Source organism: Rosa chinensis, chromosome 5 (genome assembly GCF_002994745.2).
Source record: "Rosa chinensis cultivar Old Blush chromosome 5, RchiOBHm-V2, whole genome shotgun sequence".
Lineage (NCBI taxonomy): Eukaryota > Viridiplantae > Streptophyta > Magnoliopsida > Rosales > Rosaceae > Rosa > Rosa chinensis.
The window spans coordinates 1,960,458-1,978,920 of NC_037092.1; the positions used below are offsets into that span (position 1 = coordinate 1,960,458).

The following is an 18,463-nucleotide window of genomic DNA, read 5'->3' on the forward strand; positions in this document are numbered from 1 at the left end:
GTTTTTGTTCTACTTGGTTATTGCTTTTTGGCGTTGATGAGAGTAGCTTTTGGTGATGGTGAGAGTAGTTTTTGTTACTGATGAGAGTATCTTTCTGGTGTTGGTGACAGTAGCGTTTGTTACTGGTAAGAATAGTTTTTGGTATTGGTGACAGTAGCTTTTGTTGGTGGGGATAATAGCTTTTGGTTTTGGTAAGCATAGTTTTTTGTTGTGACAGTAGCTTTTGTTGCTGGTGACAATAGCTTTTGTGACCTCGCCGGAGGTTGCCGAAAATCTCACCAGAGTAGCTTTTGTTGCTAGTGACAGTAGATTTTGTGGTTGCCAGAAGTAAGCCGGAGACTCGCCAGAGTTGGCCCAAGGTCGGCCGGAGACCAGCCGGAGTTGGTCGGAAACCTCGCCGGAGAGGAGAGAGTGGATAATTGTTGACTTTTTACTCTAGTGGCATTTATGTAAATATGTTGATTTTTATATCCAAAATTTAACACAATTTTTAATCTAATGGCCTTATGAGGGAAAAAAAATAGTTAGTGGCTTTATGACTAAAAAAACATTCAAATATACACTTATATGTAATTAACCCATATTTTTATCAACTAAAAACTCATGAGTACGGTGGCAGTGTTACGTGTATAACTCACTGAGGCATAGGGTGAGCGTGGAGTTTTTTTTAGCACAACAAAATGCGTATTTACATATAATTCTCTTTATTGAAAGAAGTTTGTTTCTCGCTTTGTTTAGATAAATTTAGAATTTGACCTACTCAAATTGGCTATTACAAAGTCCAATCCAATGTACCTGTATTGAGGCCGCAGGCCTCTAATCAACATTTGTCACGCATATTACTGAGAGAATGAGAGTTCCCTATAGAGCATGAAAGAAATCGTAATGGTTGTGAAAAAACTTCATAATTTATATATTCATTAAATGCCTTGGAGTGAGAATTGCAAGCCTCTAACTGTTAGAGACGATTATCCAAACCAACTTTCAATTGCATGTACTTCACAAAATTCAGTTGTCAACTACATGCATGGTTCCCACATCCCATTTAGGAGCCCGACAGACTGTTAGTTAGAGAAAGCTGTGGTATATATTCTCTATGCTCGTACTTTGGTACTTCGAAGGCATCCTATAACTAGAGAATTTGTAGTTGTACACGTACTTGAGCGAAAGACATTGAGTGAAGTGACCATATCACATGATACTCCAAACGACTAATCATCGGAAGATAGAGTGTGAGATAGAGTGTGGATATTTTGGGTATTCCTTATCGACACTGATTCCTTGTTCTCCTAATCGACACTTCCACCTTAGAAATTGCCAAATTGGATTAGATTTTGGGCCATTTAAATTGGCTATTATAAGCCCAATGTTGTGTACTTGTAATAAGCCCTTATAGTTCGAAATGCTTCCCTAGCGGCTAGCTGTATGAGATTGGCTGTTACATTAGGCTGGTTAGAATTGATGAAAAAGTAGGGCTCCTGTTCTTGATTTATTAGCGATATCGTTCTGTCCCTTCCTCCGGCGGCGAACAGACGGTAAGAAGTTGAAGGATCGATTCAGCTGAGCTCTTCTGCCGTTGTATCGGTGCTTCTCCGATGAGGGTTTGGCTGTCCGACTCGCTTCTCTCTATTATCAAAGCTGAAGCCTTTGCTAACGCCCATAAAATGTTGGAGGAAATATATGCTTCAAGTCAAATGTTGGATGATGTTTGAGATAAAACTGCGAATTTCTTGTACGGTTGTAGTCCAGTGGCTCGTGATCTGCTAAGTGGGCATAGGGAAAGCAATACTCTCTTTCCGAGGGTCCGCTGTCGCTGCCGGGTTCGGGCTCATGAGTGCAGGGCTTCTCCCTCTCCTCTCGACTTTAAACCTCTTGTACTTTTAAGTTCGGTCAATTGCTCTAGGATCGCAGTGGAGCCGCTCCCTAAAACCAGCAGATACACCTCAATAGTAAATTAGCAATCACTCACACAGCGGAGGTTCCAATAGTATAGAAAATATTAGTAAATAGATTTGATGAAAGTTTGTATATTTCACCAATGTAATTTGATGAGAGATTGTATATTTCACCAATATGCTTGTTTGTTCGGTAAAATTTTATTTATCCATAAAATTGTGATTAACTACAATTACTTTTTCTGTTAATAATTGTAGTTAAGGATAATTTTGGGATTTTAAAGAAAAAATTTGATTGTAGGGTGAACAAAGCATTTAGTAGGGTGGAAATAGTCGCACCCTATTCTTAATATCCCGAATCAAAGATATTAGCCTCCAAAGGATATCAGCAGGAGCTGTTAACACAACTAATAACTAGGGCAGAGTCATCTTCAACCAGAACACTGGGATGGTTGAATCTTCTAGCAGCAAGAAGACCATCTTTTAAGTGCAAAACATTTAGCAATGAGAACACTAGCGGATTTCAACCTACGAGCTCCAGCAATGAGAGGGGAGCCATTATGATCACGAATAACAAAACCTAAAGCAGCTTGGCCATTGGAGGAAACCGAGCCATCAAAATACAGCTTTACACAGTTGACAGCTATTCTTCAGCAGTTTTTCATTTAACTACTTTAGATCGGATGTGAGGATCTTTAGAAGGCCTGATGTTGAAGTCTCGATTATTCTAATTCAGTTTCAAACTTTTAATATTAAAAAAATATTTCTAAAAAAAGAAGAAAAAAGATCACTGAATTAGAGCTAAAATGGTACTGAGTTGAGATATAGTCGATCACTTAAAAACTATAATCTTTGAGATTGAAAAGAGAGGTTTAATTCAGTCTTACTAAATATAAATAAGTTACGCATACACCTTAATGAGTTAATGTGTAATATATTAACTTATGAGCTTGAACTTTGAGACACTCATAGTAAATGTATTTGAGCTTCTTTGGGTTTTTTTTTTTTTTGTCAAGTTAAATGTATTTGAGCCTGAACCACAAACTATCACACGAAAAAAGCAAACTTTTTCCAAATGTGAATGAACAACCCCACCCTCACACAAACTATATGGTACTCCAATATTCTTATTCGCATACGTAAGATATGTTAAGGAGAGTTTACTAATGGGTGGAAACCTTGAACAACATGCATGGATTATCTTTTCAAACTTGACCTAAGAAGCACTAGACAAGGAATAAATTCCATAAATGGATAAAAACTCGAGTCCAAAACAAGAAATCATGGACAAAAACTGAGGGGTCCAAGTGACCTTTAGTGGGAAGGTGAGATCGATATAATGCCATGCATGCTATGGCCACACTGACACACGCACACATAAATATAATTATCGAGCTAGCTAGTGCAGTATTACCATGGATAATATGATTGTTTACATATTATTAAGGGCTAGTTTATAATCCAGTGGATGATCGACAGCATATGCAAACTAATGGCTCAACTTTTTCCAGAAAGTGACGCGACTGCTCCCTCTGTTTTTGATGGTTCATGAGAACGCAGAAGAAGAAGCGAGAGAGAGAGACAGTGAGAGCCATTGGTTTTCTTGCTTTGCCTTGGTGGTATTAATCAACGTTTTGGGGACTAGACTATGGACTTTGGATTCAACACTAGGCTTTGGATATTAGTGGGGTCTTCTCCTGTGCTCCTAGATTCCCTTTCCCCACTTTTCAAACAATTGACATGACATTAATTAATATCTCGCAATCGATCGATGGAGAGAGAGGGGATGAAAGATAATATATTACAGACCACATAAATTTGAGATGATATTTCTATTTTATATGGAAAAAAAACAAGTTACAAATATTGTTTTGTAGCGTTTTTAAGTATTGAAATTTACATATGATCTAAACCGCTGTCAAATACATAAATAAACATAAATCTTAAAATGCATGAACTGAAGTAATTTTGTTGAATTGGCATAGTGACTTTATTACTTATAGAGAATCTACCAACAACCCAATTTAATAGTTAGTATGATAATAGAAGCCGTGCTATTTTCTTAGATCATTCTTAATCAATAAATAAAAAAACAACGTTTATCTTTCTTTGATAGCAGTTTGAATCATTTTTTTACAATTGTTGCATTTTTCTCTTATACGATCGAATAATAATTTCTCATTTGATCAATTTAAAATATGATAATAAGAAATTGCAAAACATCATCATTTGATCTTAGAGTATAACCTACTAGACAAAGAACAGTTCAATCAACTAGTGCTCGACCAAATGTCCAAATGGGATGCCAAATTGTACTAAAGAACAATAAATCTTTCTTTATCATAAGTTGTACGTAAATTCTTATGCTCTTAAGAAAAATAAATTTTAATTGTGTTTCGAGCACCTGCATATTTACTTTGATGACACTCGAATTTTTCTTTCTTTCTTTTTAGTCAAGACACTCGAATTTAGAATCTGAACTTTTATGTACTTCACTTGAACTAAGCTTCCAATGAGAAATGAAGTTGGAGTTGTCAAATCTTAAATGGTAACTTCATAGTTCCTATTATGCAGTCATTACTCCTAAAGTACTCATCATAAAAGAAAGAAACAGATTATATTTAGGATCTTCAATGACTACTTCATTCGGATCTTAATGACCAAGACCTTTTACTTTAAGTTTTGTTCGATTCTTTGTTTTTTTATTGTGGTTTTGGGGACTAATATGAGCTAAAATAACGAGAAAATTACCAAATACGAGAGCTAATATAATGAACGAGTTAAGATAATAGAAAGTGACCACCTAATAAGAAATTGATTTCCAAAATTCAACCCACCACAATAATATATGAAAATCCCAGATTCAGAATTCATGTTTGGGCTCACTCGCAACCGACTCAATTCAGTTGAATCATTCATTGCCCAAACCAAAAATACCAATTCAACCCCAAAACAAATCATTTTCAACAATAAAACAAAAGCTCCTCCTATTTTTGCTACACTAACCACACTTGTGTGATCTTAACCATCGAACCCGGTTCGGCTCCAAACCGCATCCCTAACCCGCCTCATGTCCCGGCCCTTCAACGTCCGGCCCACCCCCTCGAAAACCGACGTCGCGCCGCGCGTGTACTCACGCGCCAGGTACTCATGTGGGGGAATCATCTCCGGGTCGTTGCTGCTGTCGACGCCGTCGTCGAACTCGTACAGCGAGTCGACCGAGTCGACCCGGAGAATCTTGCTCCAGTCCGGCACGTTCACGGGGAGTGACGTGGCCATGTGGCGGCCACGTGGAGACGCCACGCTGTCATGTCCGCGGAACTGGTGCACGATCCGAGGCGACGACGCCGTCTTTCCCGAGTCTTCGACAAAAGCCAAAGACAGCCCTCCGCTAACGTTGTTATCGTCCTGTGGAATCCGCCGGCTTCTTCCCCTCGCGGCAAAACCTCCGTTAGTCTCGGCGGCGACGCGTGGACTCCACTCGCTTTGAGAGTTATCGACCTCGTTGTCGTCCCGCTCCTCCACGGTCTCCACCATCGACCAGACATCGTCTTCGGCGAGCTCCGGCGACTCTTGGGAGTGGCTGTAGCTACTGTAGCTCCCGAGAAAACGTTCGCTGCGGCTCTGAGTCAGTTTCCGGCCCTTCGCCATAGGGCATAATCAGACTCCGGCGACGGAAACTGAACTTCCCGGGGACCCAATTGAGGAAAGAAAAACGAAAAGAAAAAAGAAAAAAGAAAGAACGAAACCCAGTATATTGTTACAACTCCATTATGTATATTTACTATATGTATGGGCTTGAGCATAAGTTGAGTTTGTAGAAGTGGGCATGTATATATAGGGTTTTCGATTTACCCACTACTTCATTTCATTTGAATTTGAGTATCATTTTGTATGCATTTTAAAGAAAATAAAGAACTCCAACAAGACGTACGGTGATTGGTGATGACAGAAGACGCCAACGAGCTTACCATACTGTGAAAAATATATAGGGCAACTGATGGTGGTCATTTATGTATTACACGCGCTCCCGTCTGTGTGTGCGTCCCACTTGCCTATGCTTCATGCATTAGTGATTAGTGTGTACTATTTAGTTGACCTGTGAATGGATTAAATTTTGATCCAAATTTAACGTATGATTGAAGATGAATTAAACATATAATTCGACAAGGATGATATGTATATATGTGGTTAATAATTTGATATGAGGTTGAAGTTAATAATTATAATGCTAACATAAAAAAAAAGTACGACAAATTTTGTCGAGAATTTAATATTTATAAGTCTTAATGTCGTGGTTTAGATGTTAAAACAGATGCACAAAGTTAGTCGACTCAACTCTATTTGCATATTCAATAAGTATAGATATCGATTAACAAGTTAAATAGATAATCTGAAGATCATTTATATCTCTGTTGAATAGACTCAACCCTAAAGCCCAAGTAATGCTAGAAATTGTCACACACGCGCCTTAATAGGAGCAATATTCACTCTTCTTGTTTTGACTACGTCAATTGACAAATGGATCCAACGCAATCAGGTTCTGTCAGTCCACGTGGGCACATACTCCCCCTGACATCCTCTCAGCACCCACCACGTGGATGCTTCCAAAACACCAGCGGGACCCACCGGCAAAGTCTCGATCAACGCCACTTGGATGAACAGCTACCGGTGAAATAATTTTCCTCAATCAAAATAAAAGTTATAGGATGTTGTGGGGGGGATGAGCTAATGATGGTGACTAAGAAAACTAATCGTGTTGATAATTGATGGTTAGGGATGTAATCAGTGAGGGTTTAGTGGTTAATATAATCCCTAAATCCCCCACTTGCAAAAAGCAAAGTCATTGTGACGGGCACATTGAACGGTCCACAATACTTAGGGTGGGCATTTGGTGGGTCCCCATCACAGGACTACTTGTCGTTTGTGAAAGTAGAAACAAGCAAACTTTACCACTGTTCATATCCTAGAATTCAATGGAGGTCCATAAATTACCTCCAAAATGGTGAATATATATTATTGTAATGGAGTTTATGCTCATCATGTCACTAATATGTTGCCATTTTGACTGAATATATTAGTGCTTAGGTTCCTTATTATTGATTAATATGGTGTTCTAGAAACTAATGACCTCACTAAAGTCATTGTTAGCAAGTGTGTGGTGCAAATTGCAATGTGAAATTCAAAAAGTTGATTGAATATATTTGACGGATGGTCATTTGATTGATGTGAATTTCACAAGAAATTTTCAGAATGAATGTAACCCTAATTAATGACTTGATTCTTACTTTCTCCTAGGATGATCATATTGCTAAATATGTAGCTATGTACATAATGGTAGTAATCTATATAGTGGGATATTGCAATTGACGAGTGGAGTTATCATTACTCTCATGCAATAATTTTGTCCTTACAACCATTTAGTTTATTTATTCATATTTTATATAAGATTGAGATAGAGCGTTCAATAAAATATTTCAAAATATATGGTTAAATTTTCTGCCGTCGTTAAAAAAAATTACAAATCTACCATAATTTTTACTAACAAGTGATTTATCGAGTCTTTTAAATATTAGATATAGATCATGACCATGTAAACTCAATCTATGTGATCATTATAACCTACTAATCAATGTGGCATAAAAATTGTTCAACGTCGCATCCCTCAAAATAGGGAGAGTCCTGAATCATCCCTTCATTAACATCTCACACCCCTTTTTGCATCTCATACACCATTGATCCTCTTATTCAACCTTAAGAGGGGGTGTACCCTAATTAAGGGGTACCGATTAATTTCACATGTCCTAAGACAGCTACAATTTGCTTTTGTAATTCTGTTGAGGTCGCCATAAAACCTTGAAAGCTCTGCAAGGAAAGGATAGGGCCTGTGATGATATTTCATATTTTCTGGAAAAGAAAGGAGACTTCATATTTTCTGGAAAAGAAAGGAGTGTCATTTTGTGGCTGTACAGTTAAGCCAACCCCCGCCCCCCCCCCCCCCCCCTCTCTCCCTTATAGTCTTATACACTGGCCTCTGGGATTCTGCGGGCTATGGTAGGTCCTTGGCGATCAATGACCGGACCTTTTATGGGGCTCACTATCCCAATGGTTCGGTTTTGCTTGACCCACCCACACCCAAGTACCGGACCCGACTCTGCCTCCTGTATGTGATAGAACTTTCACTGCCATCAAGCATCCTATGCTATATAAACCACCGATGGAGTCCAATAATATCGGAAGCTGTCTGCATCTGTAAAATCGGCTGCAATTTTACCAAGGGGAATATTTACTAGTTAACAAGTACAGTTTTAAGGTATTTTTAAGCTCTTAAATAGTTAAATACGCTGCAATGACTTCATCGAAAAAAAAAAACTCGCTGCAATGACCACCACTGTTTCTGCTTTTTATATCAGAAGCCCTGAAAAAGAATCTCCATTATCAGAATTCAGAAACCCTAGCTAGATAGCTAAGCTCATTAAGTGCGTCATGTATTGCGAATTATACCAAATCTCTGCATACAATATGCAGAATCACTGAATCAGAATCCCACCTGCTATTTCTTCGTGGTGTGCAGATGGGTACGTTTTATAATATCAGGGTTTTCGAGATACATAATTATGATGGCTGATATATTTTACTTGTTAATTGGATCCAGAGAATCACAAGGTTGAGGGAGAGGAATATAGGATTGTACTAGGGTGCATCATGGGATTATTTCATTGCAGTTATGTTTGAAAAAGTCACACTTTAAGGATTAGTTTTTTTCTTCGATCGTGATTTTTAGGACTAGTTTAACATGAGATTCTTGTACTATCAATATAGTTAAACTAGAATTAAGGGAAGTATCGAGAGCTTTTGTTGCGTTGTGATGGTTGGGTTGGCTACGCCAATAATGAATTATAACATGTATTATGTATTATCTGATGTAAATATATGCCAATATATTCTTGCACCAGATACTGTATATATTGCAGTTGCAGCAGAGATTGGGGTCCCCTATTTCCACAGGGGAACCTATATATGTCTCTGGTTGTTGTTAACCCTCTTTTTTTTTTTGGGTGAATTTGTTAACCCTTTCTTCCCCACTGATATATATACAGTTAGATTAAGAATGCATGAAATTAATTTATTTAGAATGCCTCTGTATTTTCATTTATATATTACCTGTCTATTTATTTGGTCAATTCACCAAATTATATATATAAATATGCATAGGTCCTATGGAAAATGAATTTCCCAAACCAAACCATGCCTTGTCTTATTCTTATAGGTCTGCAATTATTGTATGTAGCAACATCATCCTAACATCAGGTTTACAATATCCATCTTGTGTCGTTTTCAACTTGGCTTGTAAAATTTAGGTTGCAATTAATTTAATAAATGAAATGAGAAACTATAAGTATGTAATGTTAACTTGAGATATATTGTTGGCCAATTTCTTCTTAAACTTAAAAACCCAAATTAATATTTTTGTATACAAAGTTGATGTACTCATTTTCCCATCTCTAAGTGAAGCCTAGGAGACACTAATGTTATTTCTTGAGTAATTGTGAGAAAACCAATAGGAGTGGAGATTAATATTGCAAAATAATTGAGGCCAAGTTTTTCGGAGATATATATTCACCATCAACAATCTCTGTCACAATTAACTTCTAGAGCCAGATAGAAGGATATAGCTAGGGAGGTCACTGTCATACGTTTAAAGAGTGAGTACTCTACCGCAAGAATTTCAAGGCAAAATTCTATATGATACATAATTAGTCACTGCTCAACGATTGGAGAGGGTCGATAGATCGTTTTCTGTTCTTTTTGAGTTGTTACAATCAGATTGGGTCACCTAGCCTATTGGTTTCTCTGTCATGTACGTACCAATTGCACATCTAATCTAATCTACTTCGGGATTGGTCGATTTAGTTTCCCAAAATATGAAACTTCATTTGTATATGTAGTCATCTAGATTAAAACTTGGAACTAAACCAATTTTATGATTGCTATCATTTACTCCATAACATGTGGTTTGCAACATGTTGCATGTCAATTTCCATTGCATTGATGATGATATGATTATGATATAGGATTAATTTCAGTTTACCCTTCTGAGGTTTGGGGGTGTCATCATTTCACCCCCTGTACTTTCAATTTTGAATTTTTACCCCCTAAACTTTCCAATTTCAATCAGCCGTGTCCAATTTCTACTATTCCGTCTAAATTGGACGTTAAGTTTGACTTTTGAGAGCTAAAATGGTCATTTCAACATAAAAAATTTAAAAAAAATTTAATTTTTTTTCTTCTGTTTTTTAGTTTTTTTTTTCTTCTGTTTCTTAGTTTTTTTTTTATTTCTTCATTTTATTTATTTATTTATTTTATTTTTTATTTTGTCTTCAACCTATACACCACAAGTTATAATAGGTTTACAAAAACAAAAAAATACTCTAGGTAGTTGAAAGCCGCTCGCTGGTCTATGATATTTGTGACATATCTCCGATAAAGTGAAGAATTTAGGATATATCCCCAATAAAGTGAAGAAATATCTGTAAAAAATAATTTTACACTTTATCTGTAAATAAATATCTGTAAAAAATGATTTTACACAAATATTTCTTCACTTTATTAGGGATATACAGATATTTACAGATAAAGTGTCAAATCATTTTTTACAGATATTTCTTCACTTTATTGGGGATATATCATAAAATTCTTCAATTTATTGGAGATATATCACAAATATAGTAGACAAAAAATGATTTTACACAGATATTTCTTCACTTTATTGGGGATATACAGATAAAGTGTAAAATTATTTTTTACAAATATTTCTTCACTTTATTGGGGATATATCCTAAAATTCTTCACTTTATCAGAGATATATCACAAATATCGTAGATCAGCGAGCAGCTTTCAACCACCTAAAGTATTTTTTTTGTTTTTATAAACCTATTGTAACTTGTGGTGTATAGGTTGAAAAAAAAAAAAAATAATAATAATAATAATAAAAAACGAAGAAACTGAAGAAAAAATATATATTTTTTAATATTTTTTAATTTTTTTATGTTGAAATGACCATTTTAGCCCTCAAAAGTCAAATTTAACTTCCAATTTGGACGGAATTGTAGAAATTGGACACGGCTGATTGAAATTGGAAAGTTTAGGGGGTAAAAATTCAAAATTGAAAGTAGAGGGGGTGAAATGATGACACCCCAAAACCTAAAGGGGGTAAACTGAAATTAATCCTATAATATATTTTCCATAAGAACACACGTAACTTCTTGTTTGTTGTTGGTAAATTATTTCTCTACGGCTTCAGTTCGATAATTGCAACTACTACCACGTTCGATCTCCTTTAAGGAAGATTTTATTCGCCAAATGTTGGCTTTAATTATTAGAAGTAATATAATTAGACAATTAGTTGGGAAGAGGTTGTTCGCCAAAGTAGAAGTCCCCCACCCTACCACACTAATTAAGTATTCCTGAAGCCACCCTTAGCCAGTATTATTCTCTTCTCCGTTCAAGATTCTAGCTAGCTACTAATGAGAATATTTTACTCAATAATAGTTTCCACTTCCAACTCTAATCACTCTAGCTACTCTGATTAATTGAAAATTATTTGGGAGAATCTCATCCCTCTCAACTTGAAAGGGTTCCAATTTATTCAAGCACATTGCCGCATCACAGAGTTACCAACCAATCCAGAAAACCATGCATGGTACATCCACTGGCTCCAGGTTTACATAATAGTGGTTTCGTTGGAAGTACTTTTGCTCAATCAGACTTTTTCTGTAAGTGCTGTTGTTGGGAGCATATACAAAATTTTTGTAAACGATACAAGTGCTTTCCGGAAAGCACTCGGAAAATACTAAAAAGTGCTAACCAAACAAACGCTGTGAGCATATATATCTGTCAAACTCTACTAAAAGTGATTTTACAACACGCTTTTAAACGAACCGACTTCAGTATCTCCTAGACGATCACAATGCACGATCCTTAGATCGTATTGATTTCATCGCATGATCAATTGAATCGATTGAGAATTGATCTTGACCTATTTATGAACATGTGAAAATGTTGATTGGTGTGAGGTCATTTTCAATCCTAGTAAACAACCAAGTAGTTGTCTCCATCAGCAGTGAGTACTCTTTTGCTAGTTTTGCAAAGACAGTACGTACTTTCAGAAAGTGTATCTTTCACTTTGTGGTTATTAGTAAAATGTACTCATCCCACCGGCAAGACATGATGCCTAGTCTTTGTGGTTGTAATGCTGAGCTGTGCCGACTGCCAAGTCCATTTCTTCATCACGTTGGAATTGGTTTGTACAATCATGAACTCAAGAACTAGAGGCTCTTGTTTGGCCGAAATCTATGAAAGATTTTTTCTGATTTGCTTGGAATCTTTATATTCTATTAGTGTCACTCAAATTGGTAATCATCTTTATTAGCAGGTTGCTAATGACATCCTCAAATTTGGTAACATACTTCAAATAGTATGTTAAACTGGGTTACTTGGAGATATTAGGAATTCCTGTAATCTGTTGGTTTGTATTGCATATGAAGCATACGAGGTATTTCTCTAATCTCCCAAGACATGGCTCGACACCTATGAGATTTGTATGCTCAACACTGTACTTCAAATATTGGATCATATTCGCGACAAGTATACACTTTTTCACGACTATAGATCTACCATACTCTTGAGCACTGTGGTAGAATTCTCGCTTGAATGTTCTGATACTGGAAGCACTTAGGATGCAAGTAAAATGGTTTGGTGCAAGGTCCTTTTCGATAGGTAATTTTGCCACTAACCAATTCTTATCTCTTAACTGTTGATCTTTGTTTGAGTAACCGACAGTTAAATCACCAGCGAACTGCTCCATGATAAGTTTCTGTAAATACTAAATAGTGGTGGCCAAATATCCATCTCTATCTAACAGAGGTGGGGTTCTGTACAATCATGAAAGGCACAGCATTGCAGTTGTCTTTGTCTCTGTGAAACTGTGAGTAAATGATTCAGTCACCTATAAAATCATACTGTTCTTGTTATGTATGCAACTTCAAACACTTGCTCAAGAGTTCAACAACAAAGCCACTCTGCTAGTCCAATAAGAAAGAATTCGGTTCTAGAAAAAAATTTATCAAAGTAATTCAATCTCAGAATAAGCCTTCCAGACATTAAACTTTCAATTAATTGACAAGAACATGCAATAACAGGGAACAGAACTTTACAAACTGTAAGTAACAGTACTACTTTAAAGCCAACTATCATACAAAATGCCTTCCATCCACCTAGAGCTCCAATCTGAGGGTCTAAATACGATTGCAGTCTAACCCTGATTCGCAACCCACAAACATGAATCGTGGGCAGCCTTTCATTTCTCTATACATAGCTTCAAAATCAATCTGTTGAAATTCATCCCATTTCTCTATACATAGCCTTTCATTTCCTTTGACCATGCTTCGCGCATTGCGGTACAAACACACAGTTTTGAACCAACTGTTTTTGGAAAACGATTCCTGATTTTGTTCTTTTTCACTTTAGAATCAATACAATTCCTGATCTTGTTCTCATTCACTCTAGGATAAAAAATCCTAACCTTTGAGCCTTCTTCCAAGAGAGCTTTACATACGTAAATTGCGGGCAAATTTCTTATATCGTCTGTGTCCTTTTTATATGAGAAACCAAACACAGCAATTGTCTGCCCTGTCACAGAAATCATTTTATTTAACGTCAACATTACAAACCTCTTCTCTTCTCTTTGTCCTCTTTCAACTTGATGATCTGATTAAGCATGTCTGACTCCAACTTCAATCCATCACGGTGTAGAACAGACTTCAAATAAGAAATATCCTGGATTACTGGTCCTCCAAAGCCAATAGAAGCACCCATATAGCTTTCAGAATCTGCACATCCAATATTTCTTCTCACATCATTTGAATCAGCACCTATGCTACCACAAATGCTAGGCATCACATTCCCAAATGTGTGCGTCATGGCAGGATATACACTACTCCAAAGTTTCCCCATCTCAACAGTCTTGTGATCATCAGCAATTAGAATCCTTTCTACAGGAACATATTGAGGATAAAGTTGTTGTAACCTAAGCACATCCTCTCCATGGCCATGATTTTTCGCAATAACCACCCTCTTCGGGTCTTTCAACTCTCGTACTGCTGTCCCTTGTGAAATGAAGTCAGGATTTGATAATACTGAAAACTTCAAGCCCTGTGGATTTCGGTATCGTATAATATCCTCAATCCAGTCACGTAGATTGAAAGGCATAGACTTCTCAACTATTATCGAAAGCTTTCTGGTAGTGGACGCTTCTATTATCTTTTGAATAGCATCATCCCAATCACTCAGTCCAAACGGCATTCTGGACCAACGGGTACATCCACAGCAACAAAGACAATAGCAGCCTCATTACTGGCTGCATTCATTTCTTAACAAAAGAACAAGTTCTTACCCCTAACATTACCAATCAACTCCTCAAACTCAGGCTCATAGAATAGTACTTCACCCCCTTCCCATTTCTTAATCAAACCGTGATCCATATCTACAATCTTGAACATAATCTCCGGGTGATACTGGGCCATTACCGCATACTCAAAATCCCAGCATAACTCACACCAAAACAAAAGATATGGGAAACCTATAGAATACATGTCAAGAAACAGAATTAACAGATGTAGTATTCATACATGCACACTCTACCACCACTTTAGGTTACAAATTTAAAATCCCTTCACAATATCCTAGTCTCATAAGTAAATGGGGACTTAAATCTTTGTAGATTCCACAACACATTACCAAGGAACACACTTTTCATCCCAAAACATTATGAATAACAACTCTAGAGGGTAGGGTAGAATAACAAGAACCTGATCCAAATCTTCATTGACATCTTCACCCATATAATTCATAGTTCCAGTGCTCATGCCTAAGAATTAATAGAATGTATTAGATAGCAGCAACAAAACAAGAAGAGAAATTGCAGGGAAACCTGTTAGGATTGCGGCTCAATATCTAATTCCTTGTCTGTTTTGGATTCTTTACTTCTGAAGGCTTTGGGTAAACTATTCTAGTGTGTCTAGGATTTATGGAGTTTTTCCTTGGAAGTAAAGGTTTAGGATTACCTTATATGATTCTGAATCCTATTATAAGTCTGACTAATTGTGAGCCTATAAATAGGACCTTAGAGGCATAGCTTTAGGTGTGGATCAATTGAGAGTTCTGATAATTTCAGAGATTTTAGAGAGTTGCAAGTTTTGAGAGATCGGGTGTATTTGGAAATTCTCTATTGAGAATTTGGGTTGTGAGGAGAGAGGTTATTTGAGTGGAAGAACCAAAACGTTCTTCAAGAGTTTGTAATCTTCTTCTCGTTTAGTGGATCCACCATCATCATCACCCGAGGACGTAGGTCAACTGTTTGACCGAACCTCGTCAACAATCTTGTGTTTGCTTGCATAGTTTGTGATTATTGACTTGATTCAGTTTCGGTCTTGGGCTAGGGAATTCGGAAGGTGACCCGAATTTCCTAACAAGTGGTATCAAGAGCCAGGTTTCGAGAGCTAGAGGAAAGATGGGGATTGAAGACGTCGAGACAAGAGTTGATAAATTTGATGGGCATGATTTTGTTATGTGGAGGTTTCAAATAACTGACTATTTGAATCTGAAGAAATTGTCCAAGCCTTTGCTAGGAGTTAAGCCGGAGGGCATGAAAAAGGTGGATTGGGAGGAGCTTGACACTCAAGCTTTAGGAGCTATTCGACTATCGCTATCAAACGAAATTCGGCGCGATGTGATTAATGAGAAAACTACTAAGGGGTTAATGGATACTTTGTCTGAGATGTTTGAGAAACCAAGCGCTGTTGAGCAAGTACACTTATTGAGAAAGTTATTTTCAATGAAGATGAGCAAAGGTGGTTCTGTGCGAAAACAACAAGCAGCGGTTTGCGATATTGTCGAACAATTGGCCACGGTAGATATCATAATTGGAGAGCACCTCAAGGCGTTGGTACTATTGACCTCCATGCCAGATACTTGGGATGTTACCGTCAACTCTATTTGCAGTTCAGCTGGGAAAAATAAGTTGGTCTACAACGAAGTTCGGGATACCCTTTTGAGTGAGGAATCTAGGAGAAAGAAAAATGAAGAAGAGACATCTACAAATACATCTGCTTTGGTTGTAAGGGGGAGATCTAATGTGAAAGAGGGTTTGAGTCGTGGTAGATCAAAGTCGAGAAATTTTGGAGATCAAGATAGAGACAAAGATAAGGAGTGCTATTACTGTCATGATTTTGGGCATATCAAATATAATTGTCCAAAATTGAAGTCAAAGAGAGTTATTACTGCAACGGTGGCGAGTGAAGATGATGGGGAATTTTATGGAGATGCACTCATGGTCACATCATGTTTAGGAGAGCCACAAGATGAGTGGATTTTGGATACAGGTTGTTCTGAACACATGTGTCCCAATAGGGATTGGTTTTCTTCCTACAAGTATGTGAAGGAAGGTCTAGTAAAGTCGGTGGGTGCACATACCTACAAAGTTGCTGGTGTTGGAACAATCAAATTGAAGGTACATGATAGATCGGTGAGGACTTTAGAGAATGTTCGTCATGTTCCTAAGTTGGATAGGAATTTGATATCTCTTGGCACTTTGGATTCGGAAGGCTACAAGATTGTGGGTCATGATGGAAATATGAAGGTTTTGAAGGGAGCACTCGTAGTGATGAAGGGTAAGAAGGTAAATGGTCTCTATCGTTTGGAAGGGAGCTTTGTTCAAGGTGGAACAATTGATTCTGTTGAAAGTTTTGTTCAAGGTGGAAAGATTGGCAATCTTGGTTCCTATAGGCATTCGGGGAAGATGAGCAATAGTAAATGTGGAGGAACGAAATTTGCTTCTAAGAAGGTAAAATTTCAAGAGCAACCAACATTACAGCAGTCCTTAAAGGGAGGCAGACCCATAAGGATCCCAACACAAGTTTGTGGTGGAGATATGCTAGCTCATGCATATTCCACAATTAAGGTGTCACCTACTTTGGAGAGTAGATTTAGTAAGGACAATGAGAAGCAAACTTGGTGTTATGAGAATGATGCGTCAAGAGAAGGTACCATTTATGGTGGAGAATTCGTTCAAGGGGATGTTGCTCGAAGTGAGTTGTGCAAACCATTAAAGATCGCTCCTATTAGGTTTGGCAACTTTGATGGAGACTTGGATTGCATGCAAGCGGCTGCACAGTGCATGTTTGAGGGAAAGAGTTGTTGTCCAAGGGTCAAGTTTGAGTGCTTCTCAAACTTGACTAACTCATCTTAATATTAAGCGCGCCAAGAGGCGCACTGAGGTGTGGTGGTGATCGCGGTTCGTTGAGAAGACCCAAGGAAGCTTGCGTTCAGTGAAAGTTCAGAGATTTTGAGCTGAGGTGGAAATTGTTAGGATTGCGGCTCAATATCTAATTCCTTGCCTGTTTTGGATTCTTTACTTCTGAAGGCTTTGGGTAAACTATTCTAGTGTGTCTAGGATTTATGGAGTTTTTCCTTGGAAGTAAAGGTTTAGGATTACGTACCTTCTATGATTCTGAATCCTATTATAAGTCTGACTAATTGTGAGCCTATAAATAGGACCTTAGAGGCATAGCTTTAGGTGTGGATCAATTGAGAGTTCTGATAATTTCAGAGATTTTAGAGAGTTGCAAGCTTTGAGAGATCGGGTGTTGTTGGGAATTCTCTATTGAGAATTTGGGTTGTGAGGAGAGATGTTATTTGAGTGGAAGAACCAAAACGTTCTTCAAGAGTTTGTAATCTTCTTCTCGTTTAGTGGATCCACCATCATCATCATCACCCGGGGACGTAGGTCAACTGTTTGACCGAACCTCGTCAACAATCTTGTGTTTGCTTGCATAGTTTGTGATTATTGTCTTGATTCAGTTTCGGTCTTGGGCTAGGGAATTCGGAAGGTGACCCGAATTTCCTAACAAAACCAAGGGTTTAACACTGCTTCTCAATGAAACTATACCCATTCAGAGTGTTCAAAGCAATCAATATTTGATAATACGTTGCATGTCGTTTCATTGTTGGGCTCGGGTTCGTCTTTGACCCGGACGAATCTAAAGTGAGCTAGATGCTGTTTTAGTGTCTTGGAGCTTCTATACAAAAGAAGCCTGCTTTAGAAGCTACGTAGAGAATGGAGGTGTGCAAATGTAGTGAGGTATGGGAATTACTCGGTTGTGAAAGTTTGTCATAGTCAGCATAAGGTGTGACATGTTGGAAATTTTATGATTTAAAATTAAAATGTATTTTATTTATTTCATTATTTATATCGGGGTTATTTTCATTTTGTGTTTATTTCTCTATTTATGTTTTAAATATATATGATTATTATTTGACTGTTATATGATTAATGAGACTACTGATGGTCATGGTAAGTGTATCCTATATAAGGGTACATGGCTAGAGTTGGAAGGCATGTGGTTGGACATATTATCGGATATGAAATCTCGAGATGGTCGAATAAATATGAGGGTTATCGTGAGAAGAAAAGGCACTCCACTATCATGCAACCACTCTAGCACAACCCC

At 37.4% G+C, this 18,463-nt stretch overlaps 2 protein-coding genes across 2 annotated transcripts; both read right to left on the reverse strand.

The window, feature by feature from the left end:
- Nucleotides 1-4,681: 4,681 nt before the first annotated feature.
- LOC112167509 lies at nt 4,682-5,721 on the reverse strand. Its single transcript, XM_024304529.2, has one exon. It carries the CDS (start codon nt 5,544-5,546, stop codon nt 4,917-4,919), a length of 630 nt encoding a protein of 209 aa, XP_024160297.1. The 5' UTR covers nt 5,547-5,721; the 3' UTR covers nt 4,682-4,916.
- A 7,332-nt stretch (nt 5,722-13,053) lies between these two features.
- On the reverse strand, nt 13,054-15,007 carry LOC112201718 (UDP-glucose 6-dehydrogenase 1). Its single transcript, XM_040507474.1, has 2 exons — nt 14,765-15,007; nt 13,054-14,535 (listed from the first exon to the last, which is right to left on the reverse strand). The coding sequence occupies exon 2, from the start codon at nt 14,256-14,258 to the stop codon at nt 13,620-13,622; it is 639 nt and encodes a 212-aa protein (XP_040363408.1). The 5' UTR covers nt 14,259-14,535; nt 14,765-15,007; the 3' UTR covers nt 13,054-13,619.
- Between the last annotated feature and the right edge of the window lie 3,456 nt (nt 15,008-18,463).